The 18,584-nt window shown below is 38.2% G+C and overlaps 1 protein-coding gene across 11 annotated transcripts in view; it reads left to right on the top strand.

The window, feature by feature from the left end:
• The window catches only part of TRMT9B (tRNA methyltransferase 9B (putative)), a 107,504-nt gene that overhangs the window by 68,476 nt on the left and 20,444 nt on the right, over positions 1 to 18,584 (top strand). For all 11 annotated transcript variants that reach the window (XM_056490171.1, XM_056490170.1, XM_056490175.1 and 8 more), the window contains one exon: positions 12,062 to 12,207. In XM_056490171.1, the coding sequence (XP_056346146.1) occupies positions 12,182 to 12,207 (26 nt within the window). In that variant the 5' untranslated portion in view covers positions 12,062 to 12,181. The remainder of the gene's footprint in view (positions 1 to 12,061; positions 12,208 to 18,584) is intronic.

The raw sequence follows: 18,584 nt of genomic DNA, 5'->3' as shown, positions 1-18,584 counted from the left end.
TAGGTGAAGCCATCTGCTAGCTATGCTGGTACATATGTCAAATGACAGACTGCCAAAACTATTTTTCGTGATCTTAAAATACAAGGGAGACCAATGAAACGTTACAAGGAGAAATTCAAAACAAGTCCACAATCAATGTGTGGCATTAATTTCACCATATGGGACATGGCAACTTTGGGACACTAAACATTTACTGATGCTGTTAAAGTCTATACACAAAACCATACTGACACCTCAGAACAGAAAGAGCAGCAGGCCAACATACGAGACACAAGAAGCTGTATCTCTGATGGTGGTGCCAACTATGGCAGTACAGAAGCATTTCTCTTCAATCTACCTGCAAAACTGAATCTTCATGTACTCAAGATTTGCAGAGTTATGGAGAACTCATGGAAGATGAATATTTGAGACAGGAACCACTCATGAAATCCTTTGAGCTTTTCTGAGTGGAGATGGGATTTTTAATCGTAGGGATTTGTCTGAACCGAAAATCTTTTGATTATTTGGGAGAATGAGTAAATAGGCAAATGGATTGCAATGGTCAGCACATACTGAGCTCTGACATTGAACAGTTTTGACATAGTTCAGGAGAGTTTTGCAATCAGTGACTCATGCAGTACCTGAGAAAGTTCAAGTAAGTTAAGTCAATAAAAACTACCTGACTGCAAAAATGATTGTAAACTGACAGTGGAATTACAGTATTTGCAGAGGAAAGGATAGTGAGTCCTCAGAGAAGAACTGCAACAGTTATTTGAACATTAGAGAAAATGTCTTATAATGGCATAATTAAAGATTAGAAGATAATGGAGAGGTGACTTGATTATGGTACATAAGTTCCAGGAAAATATCATCAGGTAGTAATATTCTCTTTCAGTCTAAAATATTACACCACAAACCCCAGCATCTGGGAATAAAAACCAAGCAAACCTGTAATCAGATGTAGAGTCAGATTTTTATCAGTGTGGGTGATAAACTTTTGCAGTGAAGTGGGTGCTTTATGAAGTATGATATTTTGTGAAACACATGTAATAGGGCTTGTTAGAGAAGTAATAGGGCTTGTTAGAGATGTAGATGAAATGGATTAGCCTGTCCAGAAGGGTATGATCAGATTACTTGTGGTCTCTGAACACTTTGCCATAAAATATTTTTAAAGGTGTTTGAGCTTCCGTTGGAAAATTATAATGGTCGACACATCCAGAAAGATTGAAAACTATCTGACAGAATGCTAAACTAAAGAAAGCCAAATTCACAGTGAGGTAATATCTTTTATTAAAAACAGGAAAGCACACTTGTATCTATGTATCATCATTTTAATGTATAGTTTAAAATACTTATTTTGACTTCAAAAATCTTGAAGTCTGAATCTAGTAATTACATTTTCATTCTTAAAATTATTGAAATTTTCACAAACAATGTGGCAATTTTCAATATTAATTACAACATAGTATTTTAAGCTTCTGTTCTACGGTACATCTTGTGTTTCAAACACATTAAAATAAATAAGAAAACATTAAATTTATATTTGTAATAGACTTGTGAGTTTTTGATTTCTCATTTTTGAACTAGTGTAGCCATGGTGGCTATTCCTACATGAAAAGGAATTAATTTATGATTCTTATTATTAAAATGCCTTATTCCAGCTAAGGCTTTTAGCCTAGAAATTACCAGTTTAAGACAAAGATTGCCACAGCAGCCAAATTGACAGCTTTGATGGAAGAGATGGAGTTTGATAGGTAGCAATGAGGTTATGCAGTAATGTCTTTGGTCTGCCTGATGAAACAGGACATAAAACTGTCCTGAATTACTTCCTGTATGAACTGGGGATGAGGGGATTGTGAGACCAGTTAAGAAGGTGAAGTACAGCCTACAAGAAATACAGTGTGACTACTCTCCAGCATTTCTTTATGCTGTGTGCATAACCATTTTTGGGCTCAGAAAGATGAATTATTTAACCTCAGGCACCCAAGCAGAGTGTTGCTGTGTCAGATGTTGCAGAGCCTGCTCACAAGCATTGTTTTGATCATGAATGTACGTGTTATTTGACCACTTACACAAGAGTTGGAAGCTCACAAGGTTTTTAGGAGGAATAAAGAGTCTAATGCCCTTTATTTTTCCTATCAAACTGAAACCAGTTTCCTTACTTCAGCTGTGGAGTCTCCCCACAGTGAAACCTAGGTACAAATCATTACTGAATATACAAGCACCTATTGTTTTCATTCTTCCAGAAGAGAGAAAACTTAGGAGAGCTGACAGAAGTGGCTAAGCTTACTTGTGAAACTCTTCTATTAGAGCAGCAGTTTATGGTGGACATCAGGGCAGCTTGCAAAGGATTATGTTTTGAAATTGAGCTTGCCCTTATTTAAATGGGGGGCTTATTCAAGTAAAAGAATTTATTCTTTTCAAAGTGCAAGTAGAAAATTTAAGCGACAAATCAGCTTGTCTTTGGCTTCCACAGAAAGCTGTTTATTTTGCCTGATGCAGTGCAGATGCAGTTTGCTTTTGCCAGATAATGCCAAGCAAAAAAAAAAAAAAAAAAAAAAAAAAAAAAAAAAAAAAAAAAATAGTTCTTATTTGAATTTGATACAATTTCCAGCGTTGTTAAAGACACATTTAGAAATATTGCTGACCCCAGTGTAAGACTTGTACAACCTGAGAGTACTTTGATCCAAATGTAAACTTGTGCAGAGAAGTTTTGTAAGCCTGAGTGTAGGGAAATTGCTGATCCCCAAACTCCAGCCTGATTATGGAACCATTAGTTTTGTGACAACTGAGGAGCTACAATAGCAATGAATGATTTATACCAGAGTTTTCTGCCAGTGGTTGCAGCATTTGGAAATATTATGTTCATTAAATTTCTCTGACGTCTCTGTGGAAGTCTATTGAAAATGAACTCATTCTTTAAGCTTTAAGCAAAAATTATACTTTACTCTAGATTCTACTTGATTTTTGTATTTAGGGGTATCACCAAAATTTTAATGTATAAAAAATAAGAATAGAGAAGCCATGAGGGTTTCAAGGAGTTATGATAATGATTGGAGGTCCTTATATACATAAACAAAATAAGTGACTAAGTTTAGCAGAGGAACTGAAGACAATGTGCTGTCAGCTGCAGTATATCAAAACTGGTGGGCAGTGGATAGCTCATTTGACAATTTTTTTTTGTCATGGAACTGTGCAGCAGGTCAGAAACAGAAATACTTACTTGTCTACAGCACAAAACATATTTGTAAATTGTGTTAGGTATTATGACAAAGGCAAAATGCTGTCAATCACACAAACACACACATATATTTATCCCACTGTTCTCAGAGCAGTTCTCTCAGGTTTACAGTGGGATAGGTAGGGATACAGGTGCTGTATAAGCAGGATGAACTCACAGGAATATCAGACATTAGGCCTTATTTCTTCTCATTACTTGTGTGCCTAAGGGAACCATGATGGTATAATGAGAGCAAAGACACCAGATGATTTTAATGTGCTTAAGTATCTCCATTCCAGAAGAATCTATTTGGTTTTATTGTGGGTATAGTATGCAATTTAGTTGATAATAGCAGCATTGAGCCTTGAAATTAAGCAACACAGCTAAGGAAGGGCTGTGTGGCAAAACGTGTTTCATGTCTGTAATTACAGACTTCAAAAACCCTCTCTTCCCTTGAAATCTCTTAAAGATTGCTATCTAAAGGAAAAATTCTGTGACTGAGTTGAATACTGGATATTTTCAAAAATTAATGTGGGAGAATCATAGTAACTCTAAGACTGTTGTAGTTATAATTATTTGCAAGAATCACCTTTTTCCCCAGGAAGGCAACAGTGATCGTGATGCATCCTCTAGAAAGATATCCAAATGTTTCTCAGTGCATATCACCTGCATCTCAAGGTTTAATTACTCATTTTCACTGTCTTCTTATAATAGCATTACTGCTTTGCAGAAGGCTGAAGATGATTCATGGAGGAATTGTCTTCCAATCATGTTAGCATCCATTCACACAGCTGTTTTAGAGGGTTTTAACAGGGGATGCTTATTCACTAGGATGCCTCAAAAAATTGGATCCTGCAAATTGTACCCATATGAAAATCATCTTGCACGTGAGCAGCTTCACTTGAACAGTGATTATCATTCAGCACTTACAGAGCTAATTTCATGACTCTGAAACTTTTTAGTCCTATAAAGTTGATAGTTATTTCTCTGGTGTTGGTAGTTATGACTTCAGGGTGGTTGAAGAGAAGCAGAGCATAAATCTAGGCTTTCAAAGCTCAATTCTACAGCTCCTTAATTCTCTCAAACGCAAAAATCAGCAAAATATTTCCTGATGTGTTTTGATGTAGGAATATTGTATTTTCCTCTGGTCAATACATGTGGCCTTGTGCCCATACTGTAGGACTGCAGTACATTAATCAGGAGTGTAGTGTGACATCTTGGAGGAGCAGTTGGAAGGAATCTGCTGCCTCCTGCCCCCTTCTTCAGTGAAGATGTTTTAAAGCCCAGTATAGTATTTAATTTCTATTTTTTTATTCCCTCACTTTGACTGGGAAGTCACTCTTAGATCTGTGGGAGGAAATAGACATTTTATGCCATACACATATTTGAGAAAAGTCATAAGACTCAATTATTTCTGTATAGGGAGTACAGACACAACCAGAAAAGGGACTTAAATCCCATAATGTAGCCTCAGGCCAGTTCTTTTTAGGGATGTATATGTCAGAAATGTGACAATAGGGAGTTGAGATGAATGCTGTGTTACAGTTGTCTCTATTATTCACTGCTAGTTTGGCTTGCAGTGTGTCTGTGCAGGCACTTTAGTTGAGATGAGAGTTATGGGAGTACAGCTGTTCTGCTTTGAGGGACAGCTCATCTGGAGTAGACAGATGCTCTGAGATGGAGCAGAGTCTCTACTGTGAGCACAGCTGGATGCTGGCTGGCTTCTTGCTGGTCAAACATCTTCTCAAATCAGACATACTGGGAGGTGCAGCACAGAGACACAGACGTCTGAATAAGCTCAGCCAGGTCCAGCTTGGAGTATTAGCTGGAGTTCAGGGCTGGCCTTGCAGACCTCCCAGCAGAGCATTCAGTAGTGGCAAACATGAAGCTCAAAGAACAAAGTTTCCTTGAGGGAAAAGAGATGACCATTTCTTTTTGGGTACTTTGCTTTTTAGCTTAACAGGGATGTGTTAATGCTTGGAACGGGCTTGAGGCAGCACTGTGGCCCCAGTGAGTGCCACAGAAATAAAAAGCCATGGTGTCCAAGTGACTCTGACATATCTGGGCTTGAGTGTTATTCATGCACATCTGCCCTATGTCCTAAATTCCTGAACTCCCTGGCAACCCCATATGTAGCTAAAAGGATTCTTAAGGGGACAAGAATTCTACAGAAAATGAGGGAAAGAGTTTTCTGGTTATATTGGTTGTGGATGAGGATGGAAGGTAGAGTGTTTCTAGTAACTGAAATATTTTAGAATAAATGTGCTTGTTCTTTTTAAGCACAGTATACTGTCTGAAAAAGCCAAGTTGGCTCCTGTGTAGAGGTTGTGTGGGAGACCTTTTCATTTGCCCACTGATATTTAATGGCATTAGACAGCATTCAGACACAATTGTCATTTATTTGCTTATGTATTCTGGAGAAAGTACCACATGAGCAGTGAGGCCCTGTGGTATGTAGCTATTATGTATTTGCCTTGCTGCTTAGCTTGAGCACTGCCAAAGTTTCTTTCAGGACTTTCAATAAATCCCTAGGGTATGTTATAAAAAACTTCTATATGAACATATTAATAATTCCCAGACAATGTCCAATGTGGGAGAATCCTAGGATTTCTTAAAAATGAAATACTGCACAGAGGATTGGATGAAATATTGTAAAAAACATTTGGAATACTATCAAGAACTTTATGATACAGACCACTTAATGATATATATTACTGACATCTTTCTTTTTTTTCTATGAAAAAAACATTTCCTATTTTCATGTAATAATTGAATACAATATGTAAATTGGGTCCTTTTTTGTATGTTTAGAAGTGACTGTGTAGTCTCCATCACTAGCAGGACTCCAGCAGATCCTTACCTCCCAGAAACAAAAACATACTGCTCATACCTGAGGTATGGTTTAGAAACTGGGACATATTTCCCTGTAAAGTTCATTTTTTTTTCCCATGAGTTAGCTACAGCTTCCTCATTATCTCCTGTTTTTATAACCTTTTTTACCTCTTTACTCTGTGTCTGTTCCAGAGGATTTTTTGAGTATAACCTGTTGAGACCCTTTCCTCAGGTTCAGAAACAGCTGCTTCACAAATTAGCAATTTTCACAATTCTTACTAAGAAGTTCTTGGCCATTAAGAAAAGGCTGTCCACTCATTCTTGACATGCAAACCATAGCATATTGCAATTAAAAACTTCCTTACTGCTTCTCTCCCGTGGGAAATGCTATGTGTGTAGCAGGTAGGCTATCAAGGAAAATTAGGCATGCCAGGAATTTTACCTGCTTTAGTTGAGACTGGGCAAAGAAAATTTTGGCTTGAATAGCAAAAGATGTGTAAGATATGATTTCTTCTTTTGTTTAAGGAAAAATAAATCCCAATAGCCCATCAGTGTCAGAAAAAAGGTCTATGGACTTTCATGTCTTCTGCAGTGAATTACATATTTATGTTCAAATCGATTGGACATTAAGAAATAAAACAACGAACCAAAACCATTTGTCAGAAATGCCAGTTTCTATTTAAGAAAGCTTCATCACAGTTGTTACAATTCTATTACTCCCCTGCATGCCAAATCAATCAGGAGAGCTTGAAGAAAACAAACAGGCATTCTTGAAAGATTGTTCTTGTTTGAATTAGTCTCTAAGATCTTTCAGATGGCAAAGCCACATAAGGATTTTTCTAAATTTCTGGTTATGAGGCTCTCTTGTGTTAGTAGGCTACATACAATAGCTTTTTATTTTTGTAAAATACTATGAAGCCAGTCAGAGCCAGACAATATAATTAGTATTTCTTATTCCCTGGACAGTCCCAGTAAGGCTCTTACTACCTTTGATAACATCATGGAGAGTGACTCAGATACACTTCCAGATAATTTTCCATTGAAATTGGATGCATAATTTCTATTATAAAAAGGGCAGATAATTAATGGCTCTTATTTTATTTAAAATATTTAAGCCTTGTTAACTCTTTCAGATAACTTTACAGAAATAATAAAATGAAACTGAAGCGCAGAACTCTAATTGCAGGATATCAATTATAAAATGATTAATTTTTCACTAAATTGATCACTAATTGATGTGAGCTTTAAGAAGCACCTTAGGAGGCAAGATATCAAATTTGATCAATACTCTGGCAGAGAACAGTGTGAAGACATAAGGCAGTGTCCCTTAGCAAAGGGATTGTGGCTAGGAATGCAGATGGGTTTCTTCTTTGAGACAGATCCAGTGCTCATCATTGAAAGCTCTGCTCTTTAGGACATTTGCCTGTCTCATGGCACTAACAGTTTGGCAACTGCCATTTTGTAGTGGAGGGCTCACGTGGGCTCCCCAGTGCTGAGCACAGGGGACAATCCCTGCCCTGCTCCTGCTGGCCACACTATTGCTGACACAGGCCAGGGGCCATTGGCTTTCTCATGTTCAGCTGTCAACCCCAAAGTCCTTTTCCACTGCAGCTTTCAGCCACTCTTCTCCAAAGCTGTAACACTGCATGGGGTTGTTGTGACCCAGGGCAGGACCTGGCACTTGGCCTTGCTGAACCTCATACCACTGTCAATCCAGCCTGTCCAGATTCCCCTGCAGAGCCTTCCTGCCCTCCAGCAGATCAACACTCCCGTGCAGTTTACTGTCATCTGTGAACTGCCTGAGGCTGCACTTGATTACCTTGTCCAGATCATCAATAAAGATTTTAACAGGACTGGCCCTGAGCCCTGGGAGCTGACTGGGGGCTGGCCACCAGCTGGATGTAACTCCATTCACCAGCACTCTCTGGGCATGCCCATCCCAGCAGTTTTTCACACAGTGAAGTGTACACCTGGAAGCTCCACTGGAGCAGCCAGTTTATCCAGGAGACTTCTGTGGGAGAGAGTATCAAAGGATTTACTGAATTCCAGATAGACAAACATCCTCAGCTCTCCTCTCATCTACTAGGCAGGTCACCCTCTGATAGAAGGAGATCAGGTTTGCCAAGCAGGACCTGCCTTTCCTAATCCCATGTTGTCTGAGCCTGATTTCCTGGTTGTGATGTATGTGCAATGTGATGGCAGTCAAGATGATCTCTTTCACTGCCTTCCCTGGTACCAAGGTCAGGCTGATAGCCCTGTAGCTCCTTGGCTTCTCCTTCTGAACCATCTTGTAGATGGGTGTCCCATTTAAATTCCAGAAAATCTCAGTTAGCCAGGACTGCTGGTTAATTATGTAAAGTGGCCCAATGAGCACTTCCAGCAGCTCCCTCAGTACCTTTGGGTGGATCCTATCCCTCCCCATGGGCTTGTGTGGGTCTAAGTGGTGTAGCAGGTTGTTGACCAGTTCCCTTTGGATTATGGATTATGGATTATGGATTATGGGGACTTCATTGTGCTTCCTCTCCCTGTTTCTAGCTCTGGGGGCTGAGTAGCCCAAGGACACCTGGTTCTACTGAAGGAAAGAAAACATTATGTACATCAGCCATTTTATCATCCTTTGTCACTGTGTTTCTCTCTGCATCCAATAAAGTCTGGGAAGTCTCCTTAGCCCTCCTTGTGTTTCTGATTCATAGAAACATTTTTTGTTGACTTTTGTGTCAGTAGACAAAGTTCTAGCTGACCTGTGGTCCTTCTATTTTTTTTCCCTGCATAACATCACAACATCCTTGAAGTCCTTCCAAGTTGCCTGCCCCTTCTTCTGAAAGGTGTGATACAAATGAATATTCCAACAAAAGAATAGACCAAACTTGCCACATCAACTATAATGCAAAGTCACTTCTTTAGGTCAGGCAGAAGTATCCTTCTTATAGCCAAGGAAAACAACTTCCTCTGCCTAGCCTTTATGGATGTTTTATTTTCTTTTTTGAGACAGTCCTTTCTAATAAGTATATATGTACCACTTCCCCTTCCTTCTTTGCTGGTAAGCCTATGTAAATGTTTGTTATACAGCAGAGCCAGCTCTTCAGGATCTATAAAGAGGCATATTTTAAAAAGGGATATGTTACCTTATCAAAGTTCTGAAAGGATTTTTGTTGATCTGAGGGACAGATTGGTTGGAGATGGCCAAGAATGCCTTCATGTGTTCCTGTAAATGATTTATGAACCCTGGGTTTTCATGGCATGTTAAAAATTCATACGAACATGAGATTTAAAATGTAATTATCTGAACTAGCGGAAGCACGTCTTCAGGCTTGTAACTGGGCAGATATATAGCATTATACACAGCAGGGGAGACTTGGGACTTGGGTCCAGATCATCAGAGGTATTGTGTAGCCTACTCTCACTGACAGAGTCTAAATTTGGTACTTGAATAGCTTGGTATCTCCATTTTATCATCCAAATATAGAATATGCCAATAATTTATGTTTACCATCAGCCTGATTTTGCTAAATTTCTTTAGACATATTGGGATTAGTAGATAGTAACAACTTACTTAACTGGGAAGCACTACTAAATGTGAGTGGTGATAGTGAAATCTGACCCTGCATCTGCTCTTTGCTATCTTTCCAGTTTTGGAAAATTTATAAAACAGTTGCCTTGCACTTAATTGTCTTTTTTATTCAAATCACATAACTTTGTGGAGGCTGTATTCCTCCTACTTGACCAGAGTCATCTGAGCACATTGTTGAAGCACACTAAACGTGCTCCAATTTAAACTGTTGAACTGGCTTTTTACAGACAGTATGAGGGACCACTGGAAGGCAGATCATCCCACCTTTTTAGGAGTGTCACAAACTGCCTTGTGCAGCTGCCTGTCTCTCTCCCCCTGCTATCCATGCAGGAGTATGGACTGTTAGGTAGGTAAATAAACCTGGTCAGACAGGGAGTTTTAGGTGCCAAGTTACCAGAGATGAATCCAACAGAGATTTTTTTTTTTTTTTAATTGAGAAATCAAACATACCTATAAGGTCCCTTTTTTTGTACAATAGCAAAATATTGGGAAAGAAACTGCTAAGGAAAGTTTCTGTTAGTATTCTCTTAAATTGCTAACAAGATAAAATTATTAACAATGTAAGTAAACAGAGAGATCCAATCATCATTTAAAACTTTAACCAAGATGGTAGATAAAATAATTTTTGTGTATGTGCTTATGGGATTTAATTTGCTAAAATAACTTCTCTGAGATTCCTGGAGGTGTTATAGCTTTGAAAGAGCTGAGATAAAGGAAAATTAAACTATTTATAAATAAAGCTGTCTTGCTTAAAAGAGAGAAAGCAATAACTGATATGGGTAATGTAAATGTTTAGATTTCAAATATTCTCTGCGAGAATATGTACAAAATATCAAATATGTAAAGACATTTCAACTTACTGTTTATCTTTCTCCAGATGGTAAAAAATTGCTCCTTATTGCAGAAGTGAGCATGACAATCACAAGTATGCACCTAACTAAAAAGGAATGTACTCAGTTCTGTAATACAAATTTAAGTCATTTAAGGCATCTCAGAAGGGGCTGCTTGTGTAAGAGGAAGCTGCAGGTAAATGGAGGTATCAGATACTGCACCTTAGTTGTCAGAGGGGATACTTTGGCTGTCACAGCACTGGCAGTTCTCATCCCCTTGGCTGATGATCTTGTGATTTTTGATGTTGTCTCCTTCTCCATGGAGCCTTGTTATCTCTGAAAGGAAAGGTAACCAGCTATGAGCCTGTGCACTTGCATGTCCTTTGAGGAAATAAGGGCAATCAGTGAAGCAGCACAGCACTGGCGTGTACTGACCAACCTCTCTGGCAGCAGGAATCAGCCTGCTAGGTGTAGCTTCCTTTGTGAAGACATTATATAGCTTACAGTGTTGATTAGAAGGGCCTCACTGTAGGTGAGACTCTTGTCCCTGTCTCTCCTTATCTTTCAGTGTCCTAGTGGCAGCCTTGGACTAGGAATGTACAGTCTGCTCTCTGGAGATCAGGGATCTCCTGTCATGATAATGCTCACTAAGAGTGGAGAATGTTACTTGAAGAACATGCCTGCCACTGACCAACAAATAGTTTGTGTTTCAGACCACTAATTTTTCTCTGATTGACATAATTTCTTTCAAAACTTGACACCTCTTCTCCTCAGGGTAGACAAACAGATAACTATTGCTGCAATTTATATTTTTATTTCTTTAGATCCCTGAAAATTCTCAGTAGTAAAAGAATAATAACAATAAACTTGTGAGGCTTGAGGTATAACACAGAAATAGGTTTCCTTTTCACTGTGTAAGTCACTTCAGAAACACCTGCTGCCTGCACTGGGACTGCCAGACAGTCCTTTTTGAGTTAGACCTATGCAGAGCAGAATATTCACTCAAATGAAGGCAGTAAGCTTCAGTTCAGTGCCATTTTGTATGCTCCAAGGCATCCTACCAGGCTTCCATTCTTCTGCAGGAAAGCACATTGTATTTTCTGGTCTTGTGGGGGTATTTCAGATGTGCAGTCCCCTCTCTGTGGCCATCTAAGCTGAGATATCTTCATCTGTGAGGAAGTACTTGTAACTTAGGTTATATAACTAAACATACTTTCAAACAGATGGCTCAGCAGCATCCATTTGTCTGATTTAGTGGGAACCGTATATGTTGTCCAAGTGCAGATATGTGGTTTGCAAGCTCTTTGCTGTGGATGCAGAGCTGGTGCACAGCTATGTGACAAGTGTGATTGGTGATGGTTAAACTGGTAGAAGCCAAACAGCTCACTGTGCAAGCATTTCCAGAGAGGGTAAAGAAGTTCCCTGCTCCCTGTCCCTCTGAATGCAATAACATTCAGCATCCTGGCCCTTACCAGACATTTCCCTTCAGGTCTTTGTTGCAATTCCTGTCAAAATACAGAGATGCTAACCTAAAGTCAGCTCATGCTCAAGAACATTTTACACAGTTTATCTTTTTAAAGATTTTAGGAGTACTGCATTTCAACTTTATCTTTTTATTCCTTATGCCAGGTGCTTTTCCTGACACTGGTCATTCTCTTGAGGCCTAAATGCTCCAAGTAAGATCAATGGAAGAACATGCTAATTTCTCCCTGCTGGTGACAACAGTATGGTTCCAAAGGAGAAATCTGAATGTTCTTGGAAAGTAAGCTCTGTGGGTAAGTCTAAAATTGCTAACCATTTCAAAGTCTGCTAAAGTTCTGTTGTGTATTTTGGGTGATCTTACTTGGTATTAGGATCCTAAGGTAATAGGATCCTTCAGAGGCACAAGAAAAGTGAACCTGCACCTTTAGTGAACTAAAGACATATTTTAAAGATGAGAAGTGAAATTAAGAGAGACAGTTTGTTATAAAAAATGAAAAAAAAAAAAAAAAAAAGCTTTGCAAACAATTAAGTGAAAACCTTTATTAAAGACCCGCTGGAAGTTACAGGCAATTCCCTTCAAAATGGGAATACTTCCATAATGTACAACCAGGGGGGCAACTCAGTACTTACTGCCCCTGTGAGTGCAGTGAATCCCCCTGCTCACCCTGGGTCTTTTTGGGAAATAAAGTTGAGGGAGCTAATGCTGGAACAAGGATGAGAAATTTCCAAGTTTTTTTCACCAAAAGTTTTCTCCTTTCTGGAGAAGGAAAAGGAAAGTTATTAAAAAAGTTTTAGATATGGAAAGAGAGTAAGATTCTCAAGACCTAATAATTAACTTAATTCCTATCCAGAGCATAGCCTAGGGGTGCTTTCACAACACCTGCACAGCTGCAATTCTGTGGCCTGGGGAGGGGTCACAGGGATTTAGGAGAGTAGATTGTGGGTAGTATATGATCTACAGTCTTTTCTTCAGCCCCACAAAGCCAAATTGTGAGAACTTGCAGATCTTTTAATCAAATATCTATCACAGCACTGGCTGAAGACCCTCTTTTGTGAACAACTTATTATCTGAAGTTAGAGATGGTCTTTGAGAAAGGTGTGGTCTCCAGAATGCCACATCATTGTTCTTCAGCACTCACTTCCATTTGTGTTTCTGAGTCTGAGTTTTCTCTTGCTCATAGGAGGGTGCAGGAAGATAGATTCTGGAATGAAGTGGTTGAGGTCAAAGTTTTTGGTGAAACTATGGTGAACATGCATAGAGATTTGCCCATACCATCCCCCCTGTGTGGAGACCCATAACAATAATAGGAGTTCTTCCCAGATCTTAAGAAGCTCCTGGTTATTATTGAGTTAATTGTTATGAGATTGAGAAAAAGACAGATTTCTTACTAAGTCTGTTCTTCTGGACCAAGAGGGCTCTGCAACTCTTCACATGTTCTTTGCTTGGATTTATTTTTACTAATTTTCTCTTAGTTTTTTGGTTTTTTTTTTGTTTTTTTTTTTTCCCCAAACATCTTTTTATAAAACTCCATTAAACTAAAAAAGAAGGGAGAGAAAATCAGTATTCAATGAAGCATAAGATACTTCACTTTGTTACCTTAACATAAAAATGGGCAAAGGCAAAGGTCCTGGAATATAATGGATCTATGAGCCATCTCTAAGAGCTGCTTTCCAAAAAAATTCCTTTCCATCAATCCATTTTTAAATACAAAGGAATAGAAGAAATATTTTCAGCATTTCACTGGATTGAGTATGCAAAAGGAATACCACGGGAATAAGTTTAGAAATACTGAGAACTCAAATTCAGACTCTTTGATGTTAACAGCTTTTCTTGCCAAGACAGAATATTTTTCTCTACTTAGGATAGAAACTCTCACTGTTACACATACGCAGCTAAAGTGAGAATTTTCCTAGTTCTGATGCAGGTTAGACAAGAAGATCTTACTGGAGCACATCACGTATTTTTTCTGCTTTTTGGTGGTCAGAAGAATTAAATTAGACTAATCTCCTGCCACCTCCTCTTCCCCCCATGAAATAGGCTGGTTGACAAGAAAAGAGCTCTGTGCTTTGGGTCAAAATGAGCACTTTGGGCTATTTGGTCCTGAGAGTTATAGGATATGAGTGTGTATAGGAAGAACAGGAGCCCCAGGCACTATGGAGAAAAGTCAAAGGACTTTGCAGCTCTGGATAAACAATTTCTGCTCGGAGCTTGGGTTCCAGAGAATCTGACATATTCACACTAGTTTGGGTAGCTAGTTCAGCAGAGAAAGACAATATTTAAAGTCCTATTCTAAGCTCATCTTCCAGCTGAAGAAAGGAAAAGATAAGAAAGACGCACATGGTCTTGCTGTGATGGATCTTGGTCTGCTGTCAATAGGAGAAGACTGTGGACATGCCATCTTTCAAAACTGCCATGGGATACTAACCATTATATTTCTTTCTGTCTGGTACAATAGAGAGTGGCTTCAGCAACATTTGAAAAGATCTGCTTATAGTTCTGTTTTTGCAGTGTTTCTTGTTCAATACACGAAGATCACATGGGAACTGAATCACATTCACCCATTTCCAAACTGTGTGTGACAATCTGCACAGTATGAGAAATTTATAGCAGTCATTGTATCTTCCAGGCTCAGTAACTCCGGCATTAGAAGAGCCAACTGTGTTTTTTTCAAATTCCAGTTAGATTTGTAATGCACCTGGTAAATGTCTGCCCTTTCAGAAGCACAATTTCACTTCTGCAGAAATAAGCATTAAGGATACTAATGCAGGTCAAGTAGTTTGTTGTTGTTATGAGCAACACCATAAGTAACCCATAATGAATCTAAAATGGATAATGAATAGCTGCCATTGTATGCTTTAAGATTCTTTAAACAAAAGAGAGGGCAGTAAGAAAATCAAAGAAAAAGGTTCCTGAAAAGACAAAAGAAAAGAATGTTACAACTGAGTTGCTTTTTTTTGCTTTTGCTGTGACACTGTGGTGGGATGTGTAGATGTAAGTGGAGCCTCAGCTAAAGGCTTGGAAAAGCTCTAAAATGTGTTGAGAGCAAAGAAACCCTGAATCTCTGCAAGAATGCTTTTGAGCTTAAAGAGCCAAATCTGAAGGAAGAGTACTGCCTCCAGTTTCCCACATCTCCTGGCAGTGCTGGTCAAAAGCCTGGTAAAACCCTGTTAACAGAGTGCTCTGAGTCAAATTTGCCACCACACACAAATGTTTTCACTGACAATGTGCACCACACTGTCCTAGTCTGTTTGAAGCTGTTTCTAAATTGAATAACTAAAGCACTCTGGGACAGGATCAGTGTCTAGCAAACTAAGTTGAGCTCTGGCTTATTCATGGACTTAATTTGTGTTTCTGAAGAAAAAATTTGATCTTCTGTGACACAATGATTGTTATTAACTTGATAGAGGAAGCAAAGTTTATGATTTCTGAAGAGAAGTAGAAGCATTAGGGGCCTGTAGCTTCCTTGACCCAGGAATGGACAAGAATTTCTGTTGTGCAAGTACACTATTCACTTTCTGTTTTCCCTCTTTTACCTTTACTTATCTCTAAAGCTGAATTTCAGGTCATACTGGAGACAGTCAGTGAATTGAATTTTTTATTATATGCTTCAGTTGAGACCAAAATGTCAAAACACTATAGAAAAGTAATCTTTATTTTTAGCCACAGCATATACTTGAAAAGTCTGTCCTTGTGAAATATCTGCAGCACTTTTGCAGAGGCAAGAAATGCAAGTACTAAGTGCTTTGTCCTAAAAAGACACTTCCATTGAATAATAATTAGTCCTTGTAAGGTAAATAAACCCAGCCTTCCTTCTCTGCATGCCAAATAATGCAGAGTGCTTTGGGATGCAGCTCAGGGTCCAACAATGTGCCACCTTAACCTCTATATTATGTGCCTGTCAGCAGTCCTGAAACACTTGGGTTCCTCTATCTCCAGCATACTTAGGTGCAAAATTATGTCATTGTCCTGTTTTGCATTTTTACTTTATTAACAAATACTTTGTCCCTTTGCTACCACAAAAAATCCCAATTACTTCCTGTTGCTGAAAACTGACATTACAAAACAACAAAAGGGAAGGTTTATATCAAAAGGAAGCCCAGCAAAGCAATTGTATCAGAGCAAGGTGTTCCCAATCTGATCAATAAAGACAACAGTCTGTATTCATCTTTCTTCCACAATTTCGACTTAAATAAGCTAAAATATGTATGAAGTACAACTTAACAATGTACAGATTTTGCCCATTTTTTTGTCTACTGTCACTTGGCAGCATTTTCTGCTGATAAATTTGGTGCATCTGTAGGTCTGGGATTTAGACTTCTACTTCCTGGAGAATAGTCTGTGAATCAACTTGGGCAAAATAGGACATAGTAAAAATGACAGTAGTGGCACATTAAGGAGCCGTGCATTTTTATGTGTATTTCTGTCATTGCATTTCATGATAATTATTTTTTCAACTAATTCTTCTGCAATACCACTACAGTTATATCTCACCTTACTCTCTGATAGTGAAGCAAGAATGGTCAGTTCTGCTTGCAACTCTTGCAAGAACTGTACTGAAGTCACAAAGAAATCACAAAGATTTTTTCTAGTGAAGTGAACATGAGTTGTCCTGTAAAGCTTGGTTGTACTTAAGTATTAAATAATAGTGCTTAGCACTTGTGCAACTTAATGCCTTATAATCTTCAAAGCACTTTACAAATCTTAACTAGTTAATCCCCACAGGAGCTCTGCATGGTAGGCTGTGAAGGTCACACTTTAAAAATCTCCCATGATACAAGCTTGACTGCATAGTAAGCCTAAGGGAAAAAATATCTGCACAGATATGTTCCTGAAGTCATGAGTGCTTCATTTTACTGGACTAACATGGCTTACTTTCAGTAAATTTGTTCTGCTTTCTTATCCCACTCAAAGTAAATCCATTATACCCTGCAGCACACAGTATTATCAACATTTTGAGGATTTTCTTTTACTATTAAAACTTATGGAATCAAATGAGAAGCAGAGGATATGAATTTTATTTAAGAAATCAAGTTTCCATTGCCAGTGATTGCAAGGACCATGTATGGAAAAGGGTCAGAAAGTCCCTAAAGACTGAAGCACTCAGGACAGTAACTAACACTTTTAGCAACTTATTTTGAAAATTTGACTTTTTTGATATTGAGATTGCCAGGCAAACAAAATATGCTTATACTCAATTTCACTGGAAAACTTAAGTCTTTAGAGACCCTGTTTCATTTGGCAAATAGCATGGTTTTTCTAGATTGAATTTTCTTTGGATTTTTATGTTCCTGAAAAAAAAGAATCAAATAGTTACTGCTAAAGAATATTATTTCTTTAGCCCTTTCAGGTCTAAAATTCCCCACAAAATGGAACTACTGCTTTTAGTTCACTGTAATACTCTCACAAACACTGCTGCTTCCATCTGTTGTTATTTTGAGTGGAAAACTTTTTAAAAGAACGTTACAGTTTGACAGTAACATTACAATTCTATGTGAAGACCAAATTCATCAACCAAAGATGTAAGCCATTAATTAGCTCATGACTACCTCTCAAGCATAGAAAATAAGCCACTCAAATGTGTTTATTCTTTATAATACTTATTGTAAAGAGGCAACAAAGTCTTTGGCTGATGAGGCCTTCTTCCAATGGAAGCAGACACAAAGTAGAGTATTTGTCACAAGTTAAAAAACAATAATCACATTTCCAGAATGTCTACTGAGACACTGCAACCTTATTTATAAATACAGCATGATCCTTCCCCTCCAAGGCACCAGGCAACTTAATGCCTCCTTTTGCTTTCAAGTACAACTGCCTCTCTGTGAAGCTTGTAATTTGAGAGCTGATCCTTTGTAATAAGGAAGCTCTATGATATCATGAAGGCTGACCTTGATTCCTTATTTTCTTACTGCTTTAACCTGGAAACTTTTATTTCCATGAGTTTCTCTTTTTTTCCCCTTTATTTTGCTTTTATTCCTTTTTTTTTTTTTTTTTTTCTTTTCCCTCACCTTTGGAGAAAAATCACAAATAACCTTTGAAGGAATAATTAGCAATTGCTGTAACCCTATGATAAAAATCTTTACCTGATTGACTGCAAAAGGTTATCTAAGGGTAAGGGTTTCAGACAGACCAGGGAAAAAACAATCTCCAGATGAGAGATGGTAACAAAATGATGATTTTGATGAGCACAAAAGATGATGCTAGAAAGCAAAGGAATAAATGAATGGGAACACAAGAGGCAACATACCACTACATAATTTCAAATGTTCCAAATGGAGCCTGGTATTTTGCAGACAAACACATAATTAAGTACAGGGTTGCAATGCACAGGCACAAGAGGTCTGAATTAAGGTTTCATGGGCAGCCTTCTGGCTTTCCCAACATTTGGTCACTTAATTTAGTGACCTAAATCCTTTTTAATATAGAAAAAAGAAGAGATTTTAATGAGATCTTTTAATTGTTTAGGGAGGAGGGGTTGCTACAGACTGCAGTTTATTATGTAATTGTAGATGCATAGTACTCCAAAGGAAAAGGTATTGTATTTTCCTTCTGCCTAAATGTATATGATGAGACCATGATGAGACCTTAATAAATGTGGTGTTTGGTTTAACTTTAATAAAACCTTAATAAAAATGAGGTTTCTTTTCCCTCTAAAGTGTATTAAGCTACATG

This window comes from Oenanthe melanoleuca, chromosome 4 (assembly GCF_029582105.1).
Source record: "Oenanthe melanoleuca isolate GR-GAL-2019-014 chromosome 4, OMel1.0, whole genome shotgun sequence".
Classification (NCBI taxonomy): domain Eukaryota; kingdom Metazoa; phylum Chordata; class Aves; order Passeriformes; family Muscicapidae; genus Oenanthe; species Oenanthe melanoleuca.
Note: the sequence above shows the minus strand (reverse complement) of the source record. Positions and strands in the feature narration are given on the sequence as shown.